General features: G+C 48.5%; 1 protein-coding gene across 1 annotated transcript in view; it reads left to right on the top strand.

The window, feature by feature from the left end:
* Window positions 1–3,153: 3,153 nt before the first annotated feature.
* Window positions 3,154–20,937, top strand: part of LOC146832889 (peripherin-like) — a 64,732-nt gene continuing 46,948 nt past the window's right edge. Inside the window, exons 1-2 of the mRNA XM_085600334.1 lie at window positions 3,154–3,978; window positions 20,532–20,592. Coding sequence (XP_085456460.1) covers window positions 3,455–3,978; window positions 20,532–20,592 — 585 coding nt within the window. The 5' untranslated portion in view covers window positions 3,154–3,454. The remainder of the gene's footprint in view (window positions 3,979–20,531; window positions 20,593–20,937) is intronic.

Here is a 20,937-nt window from a genome sequence, read left to right as displayed (position 1 = left end):
CCTGCTAGTTCTTTGGGGGGCTGTAAGCCTGAGCAACCGGGGGCTTGCCTGGATAGCTCCGCCCCTAAAAAGGCATGAGTAAAGGGATGGATTGGTGGTCCACGGTATGTAGGGGGGATAATCCCCACAAAATGGTAGCACTGATTGGGTTGGCCATGGTGCAGTTGGCTCATCAGGCGGGCAGGGCAGCTTAGGTTAGTCACCGCTGCCTGCCCTTGGATCGCCAGTAAGCTAACACACCACATATATATTTATATATATATATATATATATATATATATATATATATATATATATATATATATATATATATATATATATATATATATATATATATATATATTTCTTGTATGAAATAAACCTGCAGCAAAATGTTTTCCAACAAACATGCCTTGTGTGTTTACTGTATTGCTGGGCATGCTGTATTCTTCTTGCAGGTGGAAGGTGCCTATATCGGCACTATGAGGCTGCCCACGGCACACGCAGTGGGCCCACTCAAAAGGGCGGCCACCTTAGTGCCACATTAGGCACATTCCCACGTCTAGTTGTGCGGAACCCTGGGAAGTCCCCAAAGTCCGGCGCCGATTCCACGTCACTTCCGGCGCATCGGAGGGTTGGGGCGAGGTACTTACACCAGCCCCCACACATCAGTCTGTCCTTTTGGTTCCTCCTGGTCAAGCCGTCTCCCTCCCTATCGCATTACCCGGCGTGTTGGCTGGGGTGTGTAGCCAGGGAAGGAACATGGTAAATTGTTAATTTATGTTGCAGGCGGAGTTACAGGGCGATCTGGAGGCTGAATGGTACATAGGGGTAGCACTGAAGGAGTATGCAGTTCCTGTAGGGTGGGGAAAGAAGAGAAGGAGGCTAGGTTGGTCAACACCCTTACTCAGTAGTGGAGTGTGGGTGTCACCTATTTGGGTGTCATGCTTCATCATAGGGCTTGCTCCTCGTCAGGCCGGCGCTGCAATGCCTGACGGGCACCCTATGAGGGGCTCTTTGTCGGAGATCGTTTTCCCAAGCCGTGTAGGTGAGGTGCGTATGAGAGGCCTAGTGGTGTAAATGTGAGGTGATGTGAGAAGAAATAAAATGAGGCGGGGTGGTGCTCCAAAATTAACTTTAATCTGTGAGCCTCATCCTCGAGACAGAACGAGGGGTCGGTTCCCGGCACCTGTTTTCCAGGAAAACTCATGACGTTAACTTTTAACTAGGCCCCTCACACACACCTCACCAATACGGCTTGGGAAAAAGATCTCTAACAAAGAGCCCCTCATAGGGTGCCCGTCAGGCATTGCAGCGCCGGCCTGACGAGGAGCAAGCCCTATGACGATGAAGCATGACACCCAAATGGGTGTGTGAGGGCCCCACTTCCCAAATTCGGAGACACCCACACCACTACTGAATAAGGGTGTTGACCAACCTAGCCTCCTTCTCTTCTTAACCCCACCCTACAGGAACTGCATACTCCTTTGGTGCTACATTGAATTTATTGGGGCCTGTATGCTGGTTCTAAATGCACCCCTTCTCCCTCATTTGTATTGAGTGGTACATAGGGGTACCCTCTTCAGGAGCACAATAGAGGTGCATATGCCAGACAACCCCAGGGGTCTTTACGGCAGGACCCTGGAAGAAAACGGCGCCTCCCCGCTAGTCCTTTGGGCGGTTGTAAGCCTGAGCAACCGGGGGCTTGCCTAAACACGCTCCACCTCTAAGTAGGTGTGTGTAAAGGGATGGACTGGTGGTCCACCTTATCTAAGGGGGATAATCCCCAGAAAATGGTAGCACCGATTGGGTTGGCCACGGTGCAGTTGGCTCATCAGGAGGGCAGGGCAGCTAACGTTAGTCTCTTCTGCCTGCCCTTGGATTGCCCGTAAGTTAACCCACCACGTTGGCATATATTTATTGTATGAAATAAACCTGCAGCACAATGTTTTCCAACAAATATGTCTTGTGTGTTTATTGTATTGCTGTGCATTCTATGTTCTTCTTGCGGAGCGTGGTTGCCTATATCGGCACTATACGTGGCCATCCAGTGCTTGGCCTCTCTGCAAAGTGCACAATATGCCAGTTGCCAGGGTGACACGCTACGCAAGGTTTAAGCCAAGCCTATAATTATATAGGCAGCGCGCCTTCCAAGCACCCCCCCCCCCCCTGTTTGTTCTGCCCCTTAAAGCCCTGGTCCCACCTGTAACCACCGGCTCAAATAAAGAATTGGCGTGCCGACCACATCATTTGGGATAGGCTCTCAGCAGTACTTCTCCTCCCATCGCTGGCCAGCTCCACACCCCCATGGCATGGGCAGGGTTCTCGGCAGTACCAACCACTCTTCCCCCCCCCCCCCCCGGCCCCGCCTTTCCCTTGCGGGTCCATCAATAGCTCACCACACAGATCCCACGTGTTCGTGGCTCTCAGCAGCGCACACCCTCTCCGCACTCAAAACTTATACAGTGCTGTCAGTAGTTAACCATCCCCAGCCCGAAGCCGGCAGGGGGTTCACAGCAGCGCATCCCTCTCCGATATTAGCAGCATGAGCATGCCCTCATACCGTCCACTTCCCCATCATTACTTACAGGGCTCGCAGCACTGCACTCATGTATTTCCATACCCATCGAGGCGCCTCCGCCCCTCGACACCCACTCTAGCGCTTGGGGGGAGTTTCCATCCTTGTGCCGAACTCTCCGCAAGGCACCCCGTCTCGCATCTCTAGCTCCTCGTATAGCCGCCTTAGGACACGACCCTCAAAGGTGCACCCCCTCTCTCATTCCCAGCCCTCCATATGTTAACGGACAGGACTCAGGGCAGCAGAGCACGTGCGCACTCTGTCAACCCAGATCCCTGCTCCATCCTTGTGCGGGTCTCTCTTCAGGTGTCTCGCTGCCCCCCCCCCCCCCCCTCTAGCCTACAGCCTAGGAAACGACCCTCAAAGGCGCACCCCTTCCCTAGCCCCTAACCTATCGTCCATCTATAGGCAGAACTCTCAGCAGTGCACGTACACCGGTCTCTGGTCCCCATCTCCCTGCTCCATCCTTCTGCGGGTCTCGCCCTGTCTGGCATCTCTAGCTCCTCCCACACCCTAGGGCGCGGCTCTAGATAGCGCACCCCTCTCTCGTCCTACGCCCCCTCATCCGCACTGGGGCAGGGCTCTCAGGCAGTGCCCCTTCTCCTCTCATCCCAGCTCCCGCCTCCTCTCCCTGTACAGGCTCTGGGCGTTGTTCCAGCTGGGAGTGGCTCAGCTGTACTCCTCTGGTCCAGCCTGCTGGTGACTTATAAAGGCAACTTGTACCAGAGCATCCCTCCTGTCTCTCCCAACCTCTACCTGTCCACCACACTTCTACCCACCCCTTTCCTCTATCTCGGTGTCTGCCTGCTGCCCTCTCTCCACTCTCTCCCAGAGTACTTCTGCCCTGTCCAGTGCATCACTTCTCCCCAGCCTGTGCTCTCCATCACCAGCCGCACCATGAGCCACATTGGGAGCCACAGGACTGCGTCCACCTCCTACCGCCGGGTCTTCGGGGCCCCTCTCCTCTCCCCGGCCTCCTACTCCTCGTCCTCTCGCTATTCGACGTCCGGCAGACTGATGGCCACCCCCTCGCCCATCCACGTCTCCCGTCCGGTGGCCTACCGGGCCCGCTCCAGCGCCCCCGTGGTCCGGTCCTCCTACGACCGGGTGGACTTCGCCCTGGCCGAGGCCGTCAACCAGGACTTCTTGACCACGCGCTCCAACGAGAAGGCCGAGCTGCAGGAGCTCAACGACCGCTTCGCCAGCTTCATCGAGAAGGTGCGCTACCTGGAGCAGCAGAACGCGCAGCTGGTGGTCGAGCTCGGCCAGGTCAAGTCCAAGGAGCCCCGGCGGGCCACTGACCTCTTCCAGCAGGAGCTCAAGGAGCTGCGGGGCCAGCTCGAGCTGCTGGGCAAGGACCGCGACCGCGTGACGGTGGAGCGGGACAACCTGCTGGAGGACCTGGGCCTGCTCAAGCAGAGGTGAGGGGCCGGGAGCAGCGGGACCCCAGGGGGACCAACAGGTGCCTGAACCTAGGTATTCTAAAGAAGAGGTGAGGGGGCTGGGAGGAGCGGGACCCCAGGGGGACCAACTGGTCCCTGAACCTGGGTATTCTAAAGTAGAGATGAGGGGCCATTTAGTGCACGATCCGGGCCTGCTCAAGCAGAGGTGGGGGGGATAGGGATGCTGGGACCCCAGGAGGACCAACTGGTGCCTGAACCTGGGTATTCTAAAGTAGAGGTGAGGGGGCTGGGAGGAGCGGGACCCCAGGGGGACCAACTGGTCCCTTAACCTGGGTATTCTAAAGTAGAGGTGAGGGGCCATTTGGTGCAGGATCCGGGCCTGCTCAAGCAGAGGTGAGGGGGATAGGGATGATGGGACCCCAGGAGGACCAACTGGTGCCTGAACCTGGGTATTCTAAAGTAGAGGTGAGGGGGCTGGGAGGAGCGGGACCCCAGGGGGGCCAACTGGTCCCTGAACCTGGGTATTCTAAAGTAGAGGTGAGGGGGCTATTTGGTGCAGGTCAGGATCCTGAGTCTTCTCAAGCAGAGGCGAGAGCAACTGAGGAGCCTGGGACCAGTTGGACCCCAGTGGGACACCCTTCTGTAGGATCTGGGTCTTCTGAAGCAGAGGTGGGATGTTTAAGCGGGTCTACAACAACCTATTCGAGGGCTGGGCCTGCTCAAAGAAGAGGTGAGAGTTCTAAGGCAGTCTCAGAACAGATCAGATGGAGTCCACCTGTTGGAGGCTCTGGACCTTCTTAAGCAGAGGCGATGGAATGGGAGGTCTAGACACAAAAGGTATCCCAGGGGGACTACCTACTAATAATCCAGGGACAGACCTGCGAGACAGAGGTGAGGGGTGTTATGAAGGGGGTTTGGGACAGCGGTGGCGTGAACCCAGGGAGACCACCTGTTTGAGGCCAGGGCCGGACAAGCAGTGGTGAGATTTTTAAGGCAGACTGGGAAAGGGGGACCACATTGGGAGCCATCTGTTGGTGGATCTGGGCATTGTCAAGCAGAGGTGTGGGGTCTTATGCGTTTAAGGGGTTGCACAGAGAGAACCACCTAATAGCGGAACAACAATCTTCTTACACAGATTTGAGAGGTGTAAGGGGTTTGCTACCAACTGTTTGAGGAACTGGGCCTTCTCAATCACCGGTCACCATTGTATGTTGGTCAATGAGCAGCGGGCACCCTAAGGACAAACCACTGGAGGGTGTGGCCTTCTCTAGCAGAGGTGAGGAGTGCATGAGAATCAGGGGGGTCACAGGACCCCACGGGGAACAACTTGCCCCACTTGTTGCCACAGAGCCCACGCCTACTAAACTGAGGGTAGGAGGTTATGGGGCATGGGCATCTGATACGGGGTGGTGGCAAGTGGGCCATGGGGTGGAATGGGACTAATAGTGTCAGAAGGACACAGAAGTGAGTGGTGGGAACCCCGGAGAGCCACCAGCAGAGAGGTCAGTCTGTCGGAGAGAAGGGGCCCACCAGGATGGCCTCTCCAGCTTCTCCTGGTCAGGCACTATGTTTGCAGTCCTGGGGTTTTGCTTTATTCCTGCACATCCTTATAATCAGGGGCGTGAGTCCATTTGGTACAATGAAAGCAGCCCACAACTGCAACTCCCACAGTGCAAGAGGCCTCAATGTTTCCCAGTTAGGGTGCGTGTGGGGACCGAGGGTGGGAGTCCCGACGAAATACCTGCATCTGAAACCAGGAAGTTAATCGCTATGGGGTACGGTGGTCTTTGAGTGGGGCTCCCTGCACAGAATACGAGTGGGCAGGAGGGGCTGGTGGAGTTCCTCAGTGCGCCTCTCTGCGCTGGGTGCAGGGCGGGGCTCTCTACACAGAACCCTGCAGGTCTGGTCCTTTTAGGATGGGCAGGGGCTGACCCGCGGTTGTCTGTCTGCCCTGGCTGCTGGGTCGGAGATGGGCAGTGCAGCGCCACGGGTGGGTGTCCTACCGCTATCTTTGGGAGGTGGGGACGATTCGTCCCATAAAGAAGGACTCCGCGGAGGGTGGTGGGCGGGGCTCAGCATCGGGGCACCCCGCCCACGGAGATGAAAGGAGGAGGCGTTTGTGCAGTGCTGGGGTGGGGCTCTGACTCCGCAGCGCGTGGGGTGCAGATTCCAGGAGGCCATTAGGGGGCACTTGCATCGGGCTTGGTCGTCGCTCAGTGCTTTGTGACGGGGGCTTACTGCACAGACTGAGTGGGCGGGCTCCATCCTGGGCGGGGCCACCTTTACAGGGTGCTGGGAACATTAGGTGTAGTCTCAGAGTGCAGCACCCGCACAGGGGCTGGTGCCGTCCTTGGGTGGGGCTGTCTTCCTAGGGTGCAGGTGCAGACCCCATGACGGGGGGCAGTGCACAGGGGCTCGGGGACAAGGCTGTAGCCATGGGTCGGAGAAGGGTGTTAGAGGTGGTGCCCCCGGGGGTCGCTATATTCCCTGGGTGGAACTCCGGATGAATGGTGCGGGGGAAGCGGGTTAGGCTGGAGGGAGGGGCTCTCTGCACTGGATTTCTGAGGGGGTAGCATGCAGGTGCGGTCTCTGGGCGGGGCCTGCTGGAAGTTCCGAGGAGGGAAGGGGAGAGAAGCATTCAAGACCCAGGATACCTGTACCAAGTGCTGGAGGAGATCCCTACCACGGTCGGGCTCCCTGCATTGGGTGTAGGCATGAGCTGTCCCAGGGATGGGCACCGCCCACAAGATGCCGGGAGAATTTGCTCTGCCAGAATCATCTGGCACAGGGGTGGGCCCGGTGCTGTCCCATGGTAGGAGTGGGCTTAAAAGAATCTTGTTTGGAGGTGCTGGGCCCGCAAACAGGATGCCCCACAGCCGCACCCTTACCCTATGACCTTCTACCTGATATGCACCTGACTGTGCCCCACCTTTAGCGATCTTTGCCACTCTCCAGGCCGGTTTGCCTTCCCCTCCCCCCATGTCTCCCCCATCGCCACACACACTCAGAGGACACAGACGTTGTTTCTTGTGGCTCCAAGAAACTGTGATACAATCAATACTTTGTGCCTTTGCCTCTGGTTGAATCAAGGGACCTGTGGTCAGAGGGCCATGAATAAAATATGAGGTCAGCTCCCTCGGTCCCTGGGAAGGCATCCCCAGCTGAGCCCAAGCGTGGCTCTGACCCTCCGCCCCTGTCAATCCTGCACCCCCTCTCCACATCCCGAGACGAGGTGTCTGCAGAACCCCGACAAAGAGACTGCTGGGTAGAAGGGTCACGATATGAGAATGCAAGGGCAATACAAAGTCGCGATAGGTGCCTGGAAGGGGAGATCACGATGTAGGACTGAAAGGGAAATAACAGATCAGGGTGTCCTTAGAAGTTATGACATGATTCTAGGGAGCCGGGGTGGTCAAATCAGGTCACAATATGAGAAAGGAGGCAGACAAAGAGGTCGTGATATATGAGACGGAAGGGACCCTAGGTAGTATATGGTCGCGACGGAATGAAAGGTCACAGTGTGAAACTCTCCAGTGGGGAAGGCGCCAGAAGTAAAGTTAGAAAATATATGAATGCATAAAACACTACTAACAAATGTGGACATGACAAACACTGTAAACAAATTTAAAAAACAACATATCCTGGTATAGAACCAGGCAGGTAAAACACTGGGAAAGCAAAGGATAAATATGGAGGCAACTCATGCTCTGCCCACTTTTAATAAATGGGCAGGATCTCGACCTCTCTGCCCACTTACGCTCTTGAAACACAGATGTAGTACAAAGTGTTTAACTTAATCCTTTACTACAGCCCCTAACCTTTTGTAGTATTATTAACCCTAGCCAACAGCAAGGCGTTGAAGGATTGTTAACGCAAGAAAGGACAGGCTCTCGAATCTGCCAGAATTCCCAGGAGGCGCATTCGGACCTCTTGGAGATTAGTATTCAACACTCATTTTTTTGTTTATATCTTTTTATTGATTTTTTTTGGTTTAACAAAATTCCCAAAAGAAGGGAAGAGTGATGCATATGATGTACAAATACAGTGAGCAAGGCAGGCATTTGTTATATGAAGAGAAGGATACATTATTTAAAATAATGGAAAAGGCTTACAATGACATTTCTAGTCAACATGTCACCAAATCTCCCTACATTTTTCCCTTTATGGTTGACTATCAGCGACAAAGCCATGAAGGAAGGCCTGTTGTAGGTCAATGGCATAGCAGTACATCCCGGCGTTAAAAGAAAAAGGGAGGAGTAAAGATAAGGCGAAATAACAGTATGATTCAACCCAACTTGGCTTGCCCTGGCACCTCACCACCCCCATCAAGCCCCAACCAGAAACAAAATATGGCAATATTTTTGTCCACAATTCCAATATGTTCTTTGCAGGTCGTGTTCAACCAATGAGGGCTAACCTTACCTTACTGTCTCAGCTTAATAGTGCATGTCATTATCCAACACTCATAGGCAGGATTTGTGGTTGGTGTGCTAGCCGTTCGTGGGGGTGGCTGTACATGTACCATGGTTGGCATCTGCTGAGATGGGCGTTAGGCAGTCTGTACCATCTCTAGAAGATGGGTGTGGCAGGCGAGTGAGGCCTTCTCCTGAGATGGGCGTGGCCTATGATCAAGGTTATTTAGCTGTTTCTAAGAAACCTAGTGTTAGAGACAGTTTCTCCACTTTAGATTCCTCTAAACCGAAAAACCTTTGTATAGGGATCAGAGATATTCATCATCTAACCTGAGTTGCCCATTATGCGGGGTCACCTCAGAATCCTGTACTCATCCCCTTTGTAATTGCCAGCGACTTATTAATGCAAGAACGTTTTATTTAAACCCAATGTTTAGGTTATATTTGATTTATATTGCACAGGCAGCATGTATAAACTATTTAATTGGAATGACGAATGCAGATTGCGCAAAAGCTGTAAAATGTATAAGTGCTTTAGGTCATTGTTTAGGGTGCTCACTTGCTGTGGCGATAAATTGAATTTTATAGTTTATGTATTGCTGGGGCCCGTTCGCAAATGAAGATGATTGTGCAATTTGTAGCCTTGTTTTTATGCACAATGATATCATATAACCAATTTGCAATAAAGATTTTTTTTTTAAATTATTAGTCTTGTTTCTGTGCATAAGGGTGCAATGTGCCTGATATGCAGTTAAGTTTTACTTTCACTTTAGATGATCAAGAGCATCTCTTGGGGAGGTGTTAGTTATATGATTGTTGGCATCACTTGAAATAAGTGGTGCTGGAACAATTTTCAGAATGAAGGTGCTGCCACCAGTATTACATCACTGAACTCATTGGGACTGTGAAAAGTTCAAGTGTGGCACAAAGAACAAGTGTAGCAAATGAGCCACGCCCATGCAGCAAGAGAGCTGTAAGGGTGGCGTATGCAGCTGGGGGTGAATTTTGGAGCACACTGTCACATGGCATAGTATGGTAGTGCACTGTAATTTACAGACAGCACATTTTCCATTGAAATGGCCACTAACATTGCACAGACATGCAGTTTCGCTGATAAAACTATATAGCGCACAAAGGAAAATGTGTTGAAATCAGGTTTCAGCAAATAGGAATCACCAAGAAAAGGGTCTTGGTTTGTTTTGATTCCATTAAAATCTTTGTTTCACCACAATTTAGAAATACCAACAAAGCAATTAATTTGTGGTTTCCTAAATGCTGACATATTTTGAAATATTTGTACAGTTCATCTATTGGTATTTAAATTTTGCTGTGGGTTAGAGAAAAAAACAACACCCTTCAGCTTTTCTTTCACACCAGAAAGATTGCCACATTGTTCCCTTTACAAAAGTGTCTCGCTTTGCAATCAGAGAAGGAAAAGTTAACATCAGTCTTCATGTTAAAAGAATAAGCCGCAATTCATCAGAAGACATAGCCTAACATTTGGTCTCTGTCTTTGTTAGCACAGCAAAAACAACATTTAGAGGCATCTTTATTGCTCATTCACCTTCGTAACTTAAGCATGATTATTTTGGGGGTGCCGCAGCATCCCGGGCACCCATACCTCTAGCGCTTATGCTTTAGATGCGTTAGGTGCATTAACCAATCAGTGACATCTTGAAGACAGCAGTGTTAGATCATTTGAGACATCTCTTGGGGATACAAGAGTTAGGCCCTTGAGGATATTTCTTGAAAAGATGAGATTTAAGACTTGAAGATGGGTGTGTTACGTGTTGGACATCAGTTGACATCTGTTGGAGATACGAGTCTTAAGGCGTTCTAATACATCTCTTGGGGTTGAGTTTATAAAATGCTCAAGAGCAGATCTCAGGCACTTTAGGTTAGATGGTTGACGGCATCTCATGAGTTTGGTCTGTAAGACTATCATTGGCATTTCTTGGAGATGGGGGTGATAGACGATTGAAAGCATCTTTTGAAAGTGAGTGTGTTATACTATTGTTGGCATTTGTTCTTAAGATCAGTGTGTTAAATGATCCAAGCCTCCTCTTAGAGATGGGTGTGTTACGTGTTGGACATCAGTAGACATCTCATGGAGACTGGCGAATTACAAGATCAAAGGCATCTTTTTGAGATCATTGTGTTGAACAATCCATGACACCTTTTCCATATGGGTGTGTAAAACCAATCAAGGGAGGTCTAGGATATTACTATATGAGTGACATTTGTGTTGGACAATTCAGGGTGTACCCTGGTGAAGCGTTAGATGATTAAAGGCATCGGGTGGTAATGCATGTGTTTAGTAGTTAAGGGCATTTCTTGGAGATGGGTGCGTTACACAATGAAGGGCATTTCTTTATCACATGCAGGATGAATATCTTAGACTATAAGGGGCATTTCTTGAAGATTGTGGTGTTAATAATAATAACTTGTTTTGGTGCGGATCCTAATATCACACTTTGGCTGTCTCTAAATGCTGTGAATAACGTTTAACTTTTACTAAATGGAATAGTACTCAAATGGTCAACTTTTGGTGGATGAAAAGCTGTGCTGGCACTGCCAAATACAAATGTGACCTGCTGCTCACACCACATCTTGGGTGATCGAGGGCTTCTTTTTGAGAAGTTTGCGTTAGACCTTTGTTTGCATCACTTGGAAAGAATGTGTTTGAAGACAGAAAGCTTCTCATAGAGATGAGTGTGTTGGGATGAGGAGGCGTCTTTCCAAGAGATATGTGTGATTGACAGTCCAAGGTATCTATTTCACAAATTGTTGGGTTAGATGATCGTGTGTATTTCTTGTAGATGGGTGTCTTACACAGACAAGGGCTTTTATTTTAGAAATGCCTGCATTAGGTGTATTACTTGATCAAAGGCATCTGTTTAAGAAATGAGTGTGTTAGACAAGCAACAGTTTCTCCTGAAAACAGTTGAGGCCGGCAGTTGTTGTTATCTCTTGAGCTGGGTGTGATAGACAATCAAGGGCATCCATTGAAAATGGGCGTGTTAGATGATGGAAGGCATCTTTCTGAGAAGTGTGCTTGTTAGACAATGAGCACATTTCTCAGAAATGGCGCGACAGATGATCAAAGTGTTTATTTGGACAGAAGCATGTGTCAAATGAGCGAATACATACCTTTAAGAGATGGGTGTGTTAAACGATTAAATACATCTCTCAGAGTAAAGGTGTATCGAACAATTGTTGGCGTTTCTTGAGGTGGGTGTGGTAGACAATCATTAGCACCTGCTAGAGGTAGGTGGGTGCTAGACAATAGAGACCACCGTTAGGAGACAGATGGGTTAGACGATGAGAGCATCGCTTACAGATAGCTGTTTGATGTTTGAGGTGGCCAACAGATAGGCATGTTCGATTCTCAAATGCATCTCTTGGAGATGGGTGTATCCTACAGTTGTTGGCATCTTTTGGGATAAGTAGTATATACAATCGTCGTGTACTAGAGATGCACATAGTACCCAATTAGGCACTACATGGCATCTCTTGGAGATCCAAGTGTTACATTAACCGGGGCACGTCTCTACAGAGATCGGATCTCTTAGAGGTGGGTGACTTAGATGATTAAATGGATCGCCTGAACAGACTGGAGTGATAGGTCATCGATGGCATGTCTTTAAGAGATGGGTGCATTAGACCGCAAAGGCATCTCTTTAAGAGGCGGCGTGTTAGAAGATGAGGACATTCCATAGGATGGGTATAAAAGACGATACAAGGAATGCTTATGAGATTGGTGTGTACATTGATAATTTTCATGCTTACTACTTCTTTTACTTCTGCACATAATCTTGCACTATATGTATTGATTAGACTTTTCATCTTACATAATGTTTTGATTTTGCAGTTCTCGGACTGTATGCACTTCAAACATGCAGTGGCTGCTGTTACTTCCTTTGTATGTAAAACACTCTGGCACCCTAGTTGGGCTCAGTAGCCCATAGAAACACTAAATAGGATACAATTGAAAAACCTGTGAAGTGGGTTGTGACAAACCCTCGTTGACATCTGTTAGAGATGGGTGTGTTAGACAATATAGGGCATCACCCAGAGCTGGGGCTGTTAGGCAAGCATGGGCCTCGTTTTAAGAGATGGGTAGCTTAGATGGCGAGCGGATCTCTTAGGAATGGGTGTGTTAGATGTGAATGCGTTAGACGGTGGGCAAATGTTTTCAAAATGATATGTTAAGTTGATCAAAAGGCACACTTGAACAAATAGGTGTATTAGAAGATTGAAGGCATCTCTTTAGGAGATGGATGTGTCATAGGAAGATGCATCTCTTTAAGATGTGAACATTTTGGACAACAAGGGCATCTCTTAGAGAGGGGTGTGTTGGATGATCAAAGACATCTCTAGAAGTTGTATGTTGGACAGCAAGGCTATCTCCCGGAGTTGCTCATTAGATAGCCAAAATATCTCTTTAATAAATGGATGTGTTAGATGATGAGGGTTCTTCTTGTAAATGGATGTGTTAGGTGATTGAAGGGCTTTCTTTAAGTGACGTTTGTGCCATATGACCTGTGCATCTCTTTAAGAGGTGGATGTGTTACACAACGAGGGTGTCTCCTAAATATGGGCATGTCGGATGATCGAAGGATCGCTAGGAGATGAGTAACTTAGATGACAAGGATATGAATTTCTTGGAGATGGGTGTATTAGATGGTCAAAACCATCCCTTTAAAAATGGGTATCTTTGATGATGAGGGCATCTCTTAGAGATGGGTGTGTTAGTCAGGAAGGACCTTTTCTATGGATGGTTGTGTTAGGAGATCGAAGGGATCTCTTTAAGACATGGCTGTGAGATACCGAGAGCATCTCTTGGAGTTGAGTGTGTTAGATGATTGAAGGGAACTTAAATTAAAATGATTTTAAGTAATTGGGCAATAAAATTATTTGTATTTTAAGGAGATGCATACAGTGTTTAATTTGAGCCCCTGGTTGCTGGTGGGGGCCATATATTTGGGGCACTCACATTTGAGGACCGGCACTTATTTTTCCTCATCTGACCTTTCCCAAAAGAAAGAGGGAAAACACACAAAGGGGGAAAAAGAGTGAAGAAAAAGACAGAAAAAATGTCTCATAAGAAGGAAGCAGGAACTTGTAGGAGTGAGATAATGGGACAGGGATGACTAGTAGTTAATTAAATTGACATGATGTAGAATGAAGACTGTGCAGCCATATATTTGTCGCGTGAAAATTAAACTACACCAGCCGCAGCTTCGTAGCAGAAGCTTTTGACACTGACAATAATTCTTTTACAAATTAAGCACGGATGTATGCATCAGATAGTAAGGGCACCTCCTAGAGTTAGTTGTGTTAGGTGATAGAAGGGTTTGCTAGATGGGTGTGTTAGATGGTTGAAGGCATCCTTTTAGTGGATCAATGTGTTAGACCATGTGGCATCTCTTAGAGTTGGATACCTTGGATGTTCAAAGGGATCAGCAGGAGAAAGGTGTGCTTGGATAGCAAATGCATCTCTTGCAGATGGTTGTTAGGAGGCGGAAGGCATCCCTTGAAGAGCAGGATGTGTTAGACTACGAAGGCACCTCATAAAAATAAGTGTGTTAAATGATGGAAGTGATCTCTTTGAGGGATTGAATGTGTTAAACGACGCGGGTATCTCGTGTAAATTAGTGAATTAAATGATCAAATAGATGTCTAGAAGAGTGGTGTGTTTAGATAGCAAGTAGTACTCTTAGAGGTGGGTGTATTAGATTATTGAGGGCATGTCCAGGAGATGACTGTGTCAGACGGACAAGATATCCCTGAGAGATGGATGGATGTCTTAGATGATCAAAGTGGTCACTAGGAGATGTGTGTTTTAGATGGCGAGTCCACCTCTAAAGATGGGGGGTGTCAGGCGGGGAGTAAATCCTCTCTGGAGATGGGTGTGTTAAACAAAGGGATTGCTCGGAGATGAGTGTGTTCGTCGGCTAGTAAATGTCTTGGAGATGGGTGTGTTAAACAAAGAGATCGCTCAGAGATGGGTGTGTTAGATGATCGAAGGGATGTCAAGGAGAGGTGCACATCAGATGGTGGGGGTGTTACTTAGAGTTAGGTGTGATAGATGATTGAAGCGTTCGCTAGATGGGTATGTTAGAGATCGGTGTGTTAGATAATCAAAGGGATCGCTCAGATGGGTGAGTTAGACAGCAAGTTAATGTCGTAGAGATGGGTGTGTTAAATGATCGAAGGGATCACTGGACGTGTTCGTTAGATGACTAGTAGATTTCTTAGATGTGGCTGTGGTAGACAGAAAAGGCACCTTTTCGGATGGGTGTGTTATCTGATCTAAGGGTTATCTCAGAGTTGGGTGTTTAGACTGCAAATACATCTAGAGACAGCTGTGCTAGACGGCGAAGGCCACACTTCAAAACAGGTGTGTTAGATGAAGAAAGGAATATTTTAGAGGTGGGTGTGGTAGACAGCGAATGCATCTCTTAGAGATGGTTGTCATGGAGGACTTTCAGATCCTCTTTATGTCCTGTACTGCAACAAAACCCTCGCCTTGTGAGCCCTGGCTCCACCCCAGACTGCAGCGGTTGATGCTCACTGTGACCAATGATGTCCTCCTTTCTAAGAGAGATAGTCTACCCAACATATCCATTGTGGTGGGATTTTCCGTGTCATTGAGCTCTACCACAGCGCTTTAACATTATAAATAATTCCAAATCATTCTAGACGGCCATCATGATCTGCAGCTGCTGGCAACCTCATTGGAACATCCATATGGCCCTGCCGTGGCACAGGATAAAAATTCTGCAGCCCCTCCTTCATCATAACCGCCAAGTGCCACCCCATTTCTCCTCCTTTAATTTCAAGCATGCAACCTTCAGCCATTACTGGTTTGTAGTCACTGACACTTTGGAGCATGGTCTCTTAAGCCCCACATTTAAAATGTGTATATATATTAAAATGGAAATTACAGGCTCTAGCATGCACAGTTCTGTTGGCTAAAGCCACGGGAGCGACTTAGGGTTGACTCATTGGGGTGGGGGCAGCTGGTACAGATCACAAGTTTCCCCGCTCAATGCATGCCTAGCTCATCCAGTGCCTAGTTTTGCTTTGCCATCTCAGCCTTATAGTACTGATTTTATAATGGTGTTAAAGGAGTACAACAAGTTCCAGAATGCAAAGCAAAAGCAGACAGGATGAGCTACTCCATCCGGGACCTGGGAAACTCCAAAGCTGTTGGTGGCTTTGCTTCAACCTTATGGGCGTCTGCAATCTTATACCTTGGCAGCAGTGCTTGCATTTAAAACGGTGGGTGAAGGAAAATAGGCTGGGTTTCTTCAACACTATATCTAGAGCAATCCAATTCGAAGGTAGGATGATAACATAATTTTTAAATAGACAACATACTCCGCTCCTGGTGGTGCAAATATCGTGATATAACTTTAGGAGTGCCTGGGTTAACTCTAGGGGTGGGCGTAGTTCGCGAAGTAGCACGTCGCGAAGCTACGCAAAGTGAAGTTCGCGCTACGCGTAGCACTTCGCGAACTGCGTAGTAACATGTTCGCACTGTGCAAGATGTTGTTTTCAATGATTGCACAGTGCGGACAAGCAACCGGCACTGTGCAATCATTGAAAATGGCATCTTGCACAGTGCGAACTGGTAGTTTCTCATCGCGAGCGGTCGCGAGCATACGCGACCCCTCGCAATGAGAAACCTGACCTCCTCGCGTTGGGAATCTCGCCGGGAGGTTTATTTTCCATGCTCGCGATCGCCAACTTGATGTTGCTGATCGCGAACAAGGAAAAAGTCTCGCCGCGATGTCATTTTGCTTGCTCGCGGTCGCCAACTTGACGTTGAGGACCGCGAGCAAGCAAAAAATGCGTGTTCGCACTGTGCTACGTGCAGTTCGCGTAGTGCGAAGTAGCGCGAACTTCGCAAACTACGCGAGCGTAGCGTAGTGCTTCGTCCAGGCTTAGTTAACTCCCAACGCTACGTAGCTGCTACGTTTTTCAGGGTCATGGGCGACTAGTTAGTCCAGATTCAGTTTTTTTCTTACAATTCTGGGACTTGTAGTCCTGGTTTCATACAGAGTTAAATAAGACTACAAGTCCGAGACTTTTAGGGAAAAATCGGGACTGGCTTAAGTAGTCACGCGTGGACCTTAGAAACATGGAGTGGTGGGAAAATCCTAGAAATATGTGGAAGAGAGTGTACATCACTTGTGTTGTCTTCAACGGTCTCAGAATACTCACATTTCCTAATTCCATGCTTAAGCGGCTCTTCCAGTACCATTTTCTTTCCAGTAGCGGCTCGCACCGGTAAGAGCAGTGGGCCGGGGTGGGGGTTGGTGTAAGTCGACAGACGAAGTGTTAAGTAATATTAAATAAATAAATAAACCCACTTAAGATGCGGTGAGCGCAAGGTAAGTGGTTTTATTTATTTATCATAAAGATAACACCGACATGTATTTGGGAGTTTTAATTGACAGCTGTGGCTCTTTCCTGCCCCACAGGAAATACATCTGCAATAGAGCTGGAGCTCTTTAAAACGTCTTTGGAAAACTTGCAAAGCGCATGCCTGGGCCCTCATTAAAGCCACTTTTAGGTGTAATCAGGACAAATTGATCCCGACCATCTCATATGGTACTGAAGCCCTGCGTGGCAGGATCGCGTAGCTTCTGGACTGCCTGGTCTCAAACACGTATATGAAGGCCTTTAGATTACCACACAGCACATCTCCGTCCCAAATTCAGCTGGAGTTTGGGCTCGCCAGATAAAATGCAATGCACCAGGAGCTGTATGTAAAACTCTGCCATAAACTTTGTAGTACGAAATCCGACACTTTAAACCAGCTCCTATGGCCAGAAATGCGGATCCAAGGACCATCACCTCCAGCCCGAGTTTATCTTGAACAGGTAATCACAACTTTACAACTAGGGGACCTCAGGCAGTCATTGACTACCTTGTCAATCCTCAAAACCTCTGTTAAAAAAGCCATGGGCGGCTCTCCTCCACCAATGACAAGAGTAGGTTGGCAAGACGATCCATGCCCACCCTCTTGTTAATAGCTACAAAGCCCTGCACCCGCAGCCCTACTTGGCAGCTGGCCGGTCTTCTACAGTTCTACAGTTAAGTGGCAGTTCATCATGGATTGACTCGGCAGGCAACCCACTTTAGACCTGGCCCATGCTGCCACAACCCATTTGGGAGAAAGTAATGCAGGTTACGTATTTATCGACGGGAGACAAGAACATATAACATGTACCTGCCTTGCCCAGCAGACAGGACATAGATATTGGCTAATAACCATTTTTTTAACAAGAGGGAGCCGCACGTGCGGAAGAGCTGTGATTGAACCCCTGCAAGACACGGACTACAGACCAACTGCTCATTTTGTCAATTTTTTGACTTGTTCAGCAAGGAAACTTCATGCCCCCCCCCCCCCCCCCGCAAAGCTCTCATAGAATGTTTCACGTCAGGATGACAGCCAATTTAAGGCAGCAATTGGATGATCATTCTGCCAAATTTTCATGCTACATAGCTTGATCTTTTAGCTATCTTTTTGTTTTTTTATGCAAAAATTCAAAATCTAGTGGTTTGAACTCATTAAATATTGGCAAAACGTGAAGTTTTATAGGACTAGTGTTTATTTATTTTGACAATTTTTTTTTCTTTTTATACAATGGTTTTTATTAGTTGAGCATCTATAAATAATGTAAATTTAAGCAATTCTCCCCTCGTTTTTAGGTCGAGCCTAGCGCAGCGCGCATGCGTTGCGCTAGGGGATGACCTTTTGGAATTGGTCTGCACTTTTAAAAGACTCATGCTTGTTTTGGCATCCACCTTGCGGGAGCAAGCAGCGGCGCGCAGGGGCCATCTGTTTACAATTAGTGTGGCCGCACGCGTTTGTTTACATGTGCCTGCTCGCGCTGGCTCGGCTTTCCTTTTCTTGCCGGCTGTTATTCAAGGCATTGAATCATGCCCGGTTGCCTGCCCACGTGTTGTTGGAGTTACCTTTTTTTGGCGCATGCATTTGTTTACATGTGCCTGCTCGCACTGGCTTGGCTTTCATTTTCTTGCAGGCTGTTATTCAAGCTGCCACATTGTTTTGAGATGTATGGGTGCAGTGATAGTCGACACAACTGCGAGTGGTCGAGCAGCAAACTTAAATAAACCACGGTCTTTTACTACCAACCAGAGAAATTGTACAGTATTTGAATTAAGTTAATGCTCTTTGCGGAGTGAGCAGAGCTCGGGTTATAGTATTTGCAGATTTACTGTGCAGCAAGACTACAAGTACCAGAATGTGCTACTCATGCAAGCGCTAGGACACGAATGTCTGCACGCATGTAACCCCTCATTATGGCATGAGCTGCCTGTTTTAGTTGCAGTTTCTGCTGTAGGAGCATCTCTGACGATACTTAGTGGTTCAAGGGGGGCGGGTAGGCATCGGCATGTGCGATCAAGATGTGCCCCGGTAGCGTGGAATCTCCTTTTCCACTGCACACACGCACTGTAGAATGCTGATTGATCGCTAAGCTGCCGTGCTTGGATTTCCACTGTGATCTGAAGGGTACCGACATGTCTCCGCAGTATGCACATGAACCTGCTGAGCACTCTTGAAGTATTTTTGAGACCGAGGAAGACGTAGGTGCTGTTTGCGTCTGTGAGCCTTTGGTGGCAGCAGAAGGGGCAGTGCAGTATAGGAGGGGGGCGGGGCTCAGTTTGTCTACCTATTGAACAGGACCCGTGAGAAGTCGTTATTATCTCGCGGCACCACATGTTCTGCAGTTGGAGGGCTGCTTGGCTTAGGAGGGCTGTCTTGTTGTGTTCATATATCGGGCTGTCGCCTGCTGCTCAGAGGCATTAGATCACTGTCCCTTGCACCTCAATACTGAACCCTGCCCATGTAACAGCACCTGTCCTCGCCAGTCTTATCGATTTCAAGCAAAACTAACCAAAAACATTCTGCATCAAGCCATGCCAATTCATCCCTGAGCCAAGGTCAGTGCCTGCAGCGCCCGGGACAGCCACACATGAGAAGCATTGAACCTGCCCAGCCTTGCCGCCCGTGGGCTTCTTACCTACACCCAACACCAAGCGTGGCCTGTTGCATGATTGAACCCATCCAGCACCGACCACGCCCATCCACCCGTGAACCCATCCAGCACTGACCACGCCCACCTACCCTTTAACCCATCCAGCACTGACCACGCCCATCTACCCACCCTTAAACCCATTCAACACTGACCCACGCCCATCCACCCACCCTTTACCCCGTCCAACACTGACCCACACCCATCCACCCACCCTTCAACCCGTCCAACACTGACCCACACCCATCCACCCACCCATCAACCCGTCCAACACTGACCCACGCCCATCCGCACACCCTTCAACCCATCCAATACTGCCCAACGCCCCTCCACCCATCCTTCAACCTATACAACACTGACCCACACCCATCCACCCACCCTTCAACCTGTCCAACACTGCCTTGCTGCTTTCCATGTCTCTCTTGTTAATGCTCTTGCTTAATCCTTCCCACAGGGCATGCAGGGTGGTATTTTTCTGCTCCTGCCGCTGATATATGAAATGTGACCGGCTGCTGAATGTACTTTCTGAAGTTTGTAACCTTGCAGCTTGCGTGCTGCATGGCTAAACACTTATAAGCTCCCAAAGGCGAAACCTATTGGCTATGCCAATGCTTGTTATATTTTCTTCACGCATAGGGAGGGTTTGATGATGCAGAAACACTAGACAACAGATACAGCAGAGACTAGTGTCTCTGAGTGAAGGTGAACATGGGCTGGCCATAAATACCATGTCTATGCATGTCTCTGAGAGTAGTGCCTTTGATGGAGGCTGGGCTTGCTAAGGTGTAGAATAAGAAAGGCATGGAGGTCACAAGGGGCTTAAAGTAGTGTCAGGAATGGAGAGTAGGCTTACTAAGTTACTGAATAGAAGGAGCAACATGGGTTTGAAAGACATCATAGATTGGTGTCTCTGAAGGGGTGGGGCGACGGGCTTGCTAAGGCACTAATGAGCAGGGACTCATGCAAGTCTCAGGCCCCGCCCCTACGGGTGTATCTCAGGTGAGGGTGCTTTAGCAGTGATTGTGCAGTTAAACCTTCTGCTGCTGATGTGGCTTCACTCACTTGTCATCTCTCTTTTGCACAGGCTGGATGAGGAGTTTCACAAGCGGGAAGAAGCCGAAAACAACCTCATTATGTTCCGTAAGGTGAGCTCAGAAATTTGCTTCTCACTTTTTGTCTCTCCCCTCCATTTTGCTTTCTTTTTTTAAGTTTTAAAGAGTAAATTTATTAAAGATAAGTTAAGAAACTAGTATGTAATCCAATACAGTAGAAAATAATCATACAGGTGAAATGATGAAACTAAATACATTTTTCGGGGAAAGAGGGGGGTATACATTGCTTAGGGTATGAAAAATCTGGTGTATACATAGAAAAATGTAATACAATGTATATAAAAAATCCATTTTGCTTTGTTGATGCCTGGTATCTCTATTACCATCGCTACCTCTTACACCTATCTTTCTCCCTTCACCCTTCTGTTTCCTTTGCAC

This window comes from Triturus cristatus, chromosome 4_2 (assembly GCF_964204655.1).
Source record: "Triturus cristatus chromosome 4_2, aTriCri1.1, whole genome shotgun sequence".
NCBI classification, from domain to species: Eukaryota; Metazoa; Chordata; class Amphibia; order Caudata; family Salamandridae; genus Triturus; species Triturus cristatus.
Note: the sequence above shows the minus strand (reverse complement) of the source record. Positions and strands in the feature narration are given on the sequence as shown.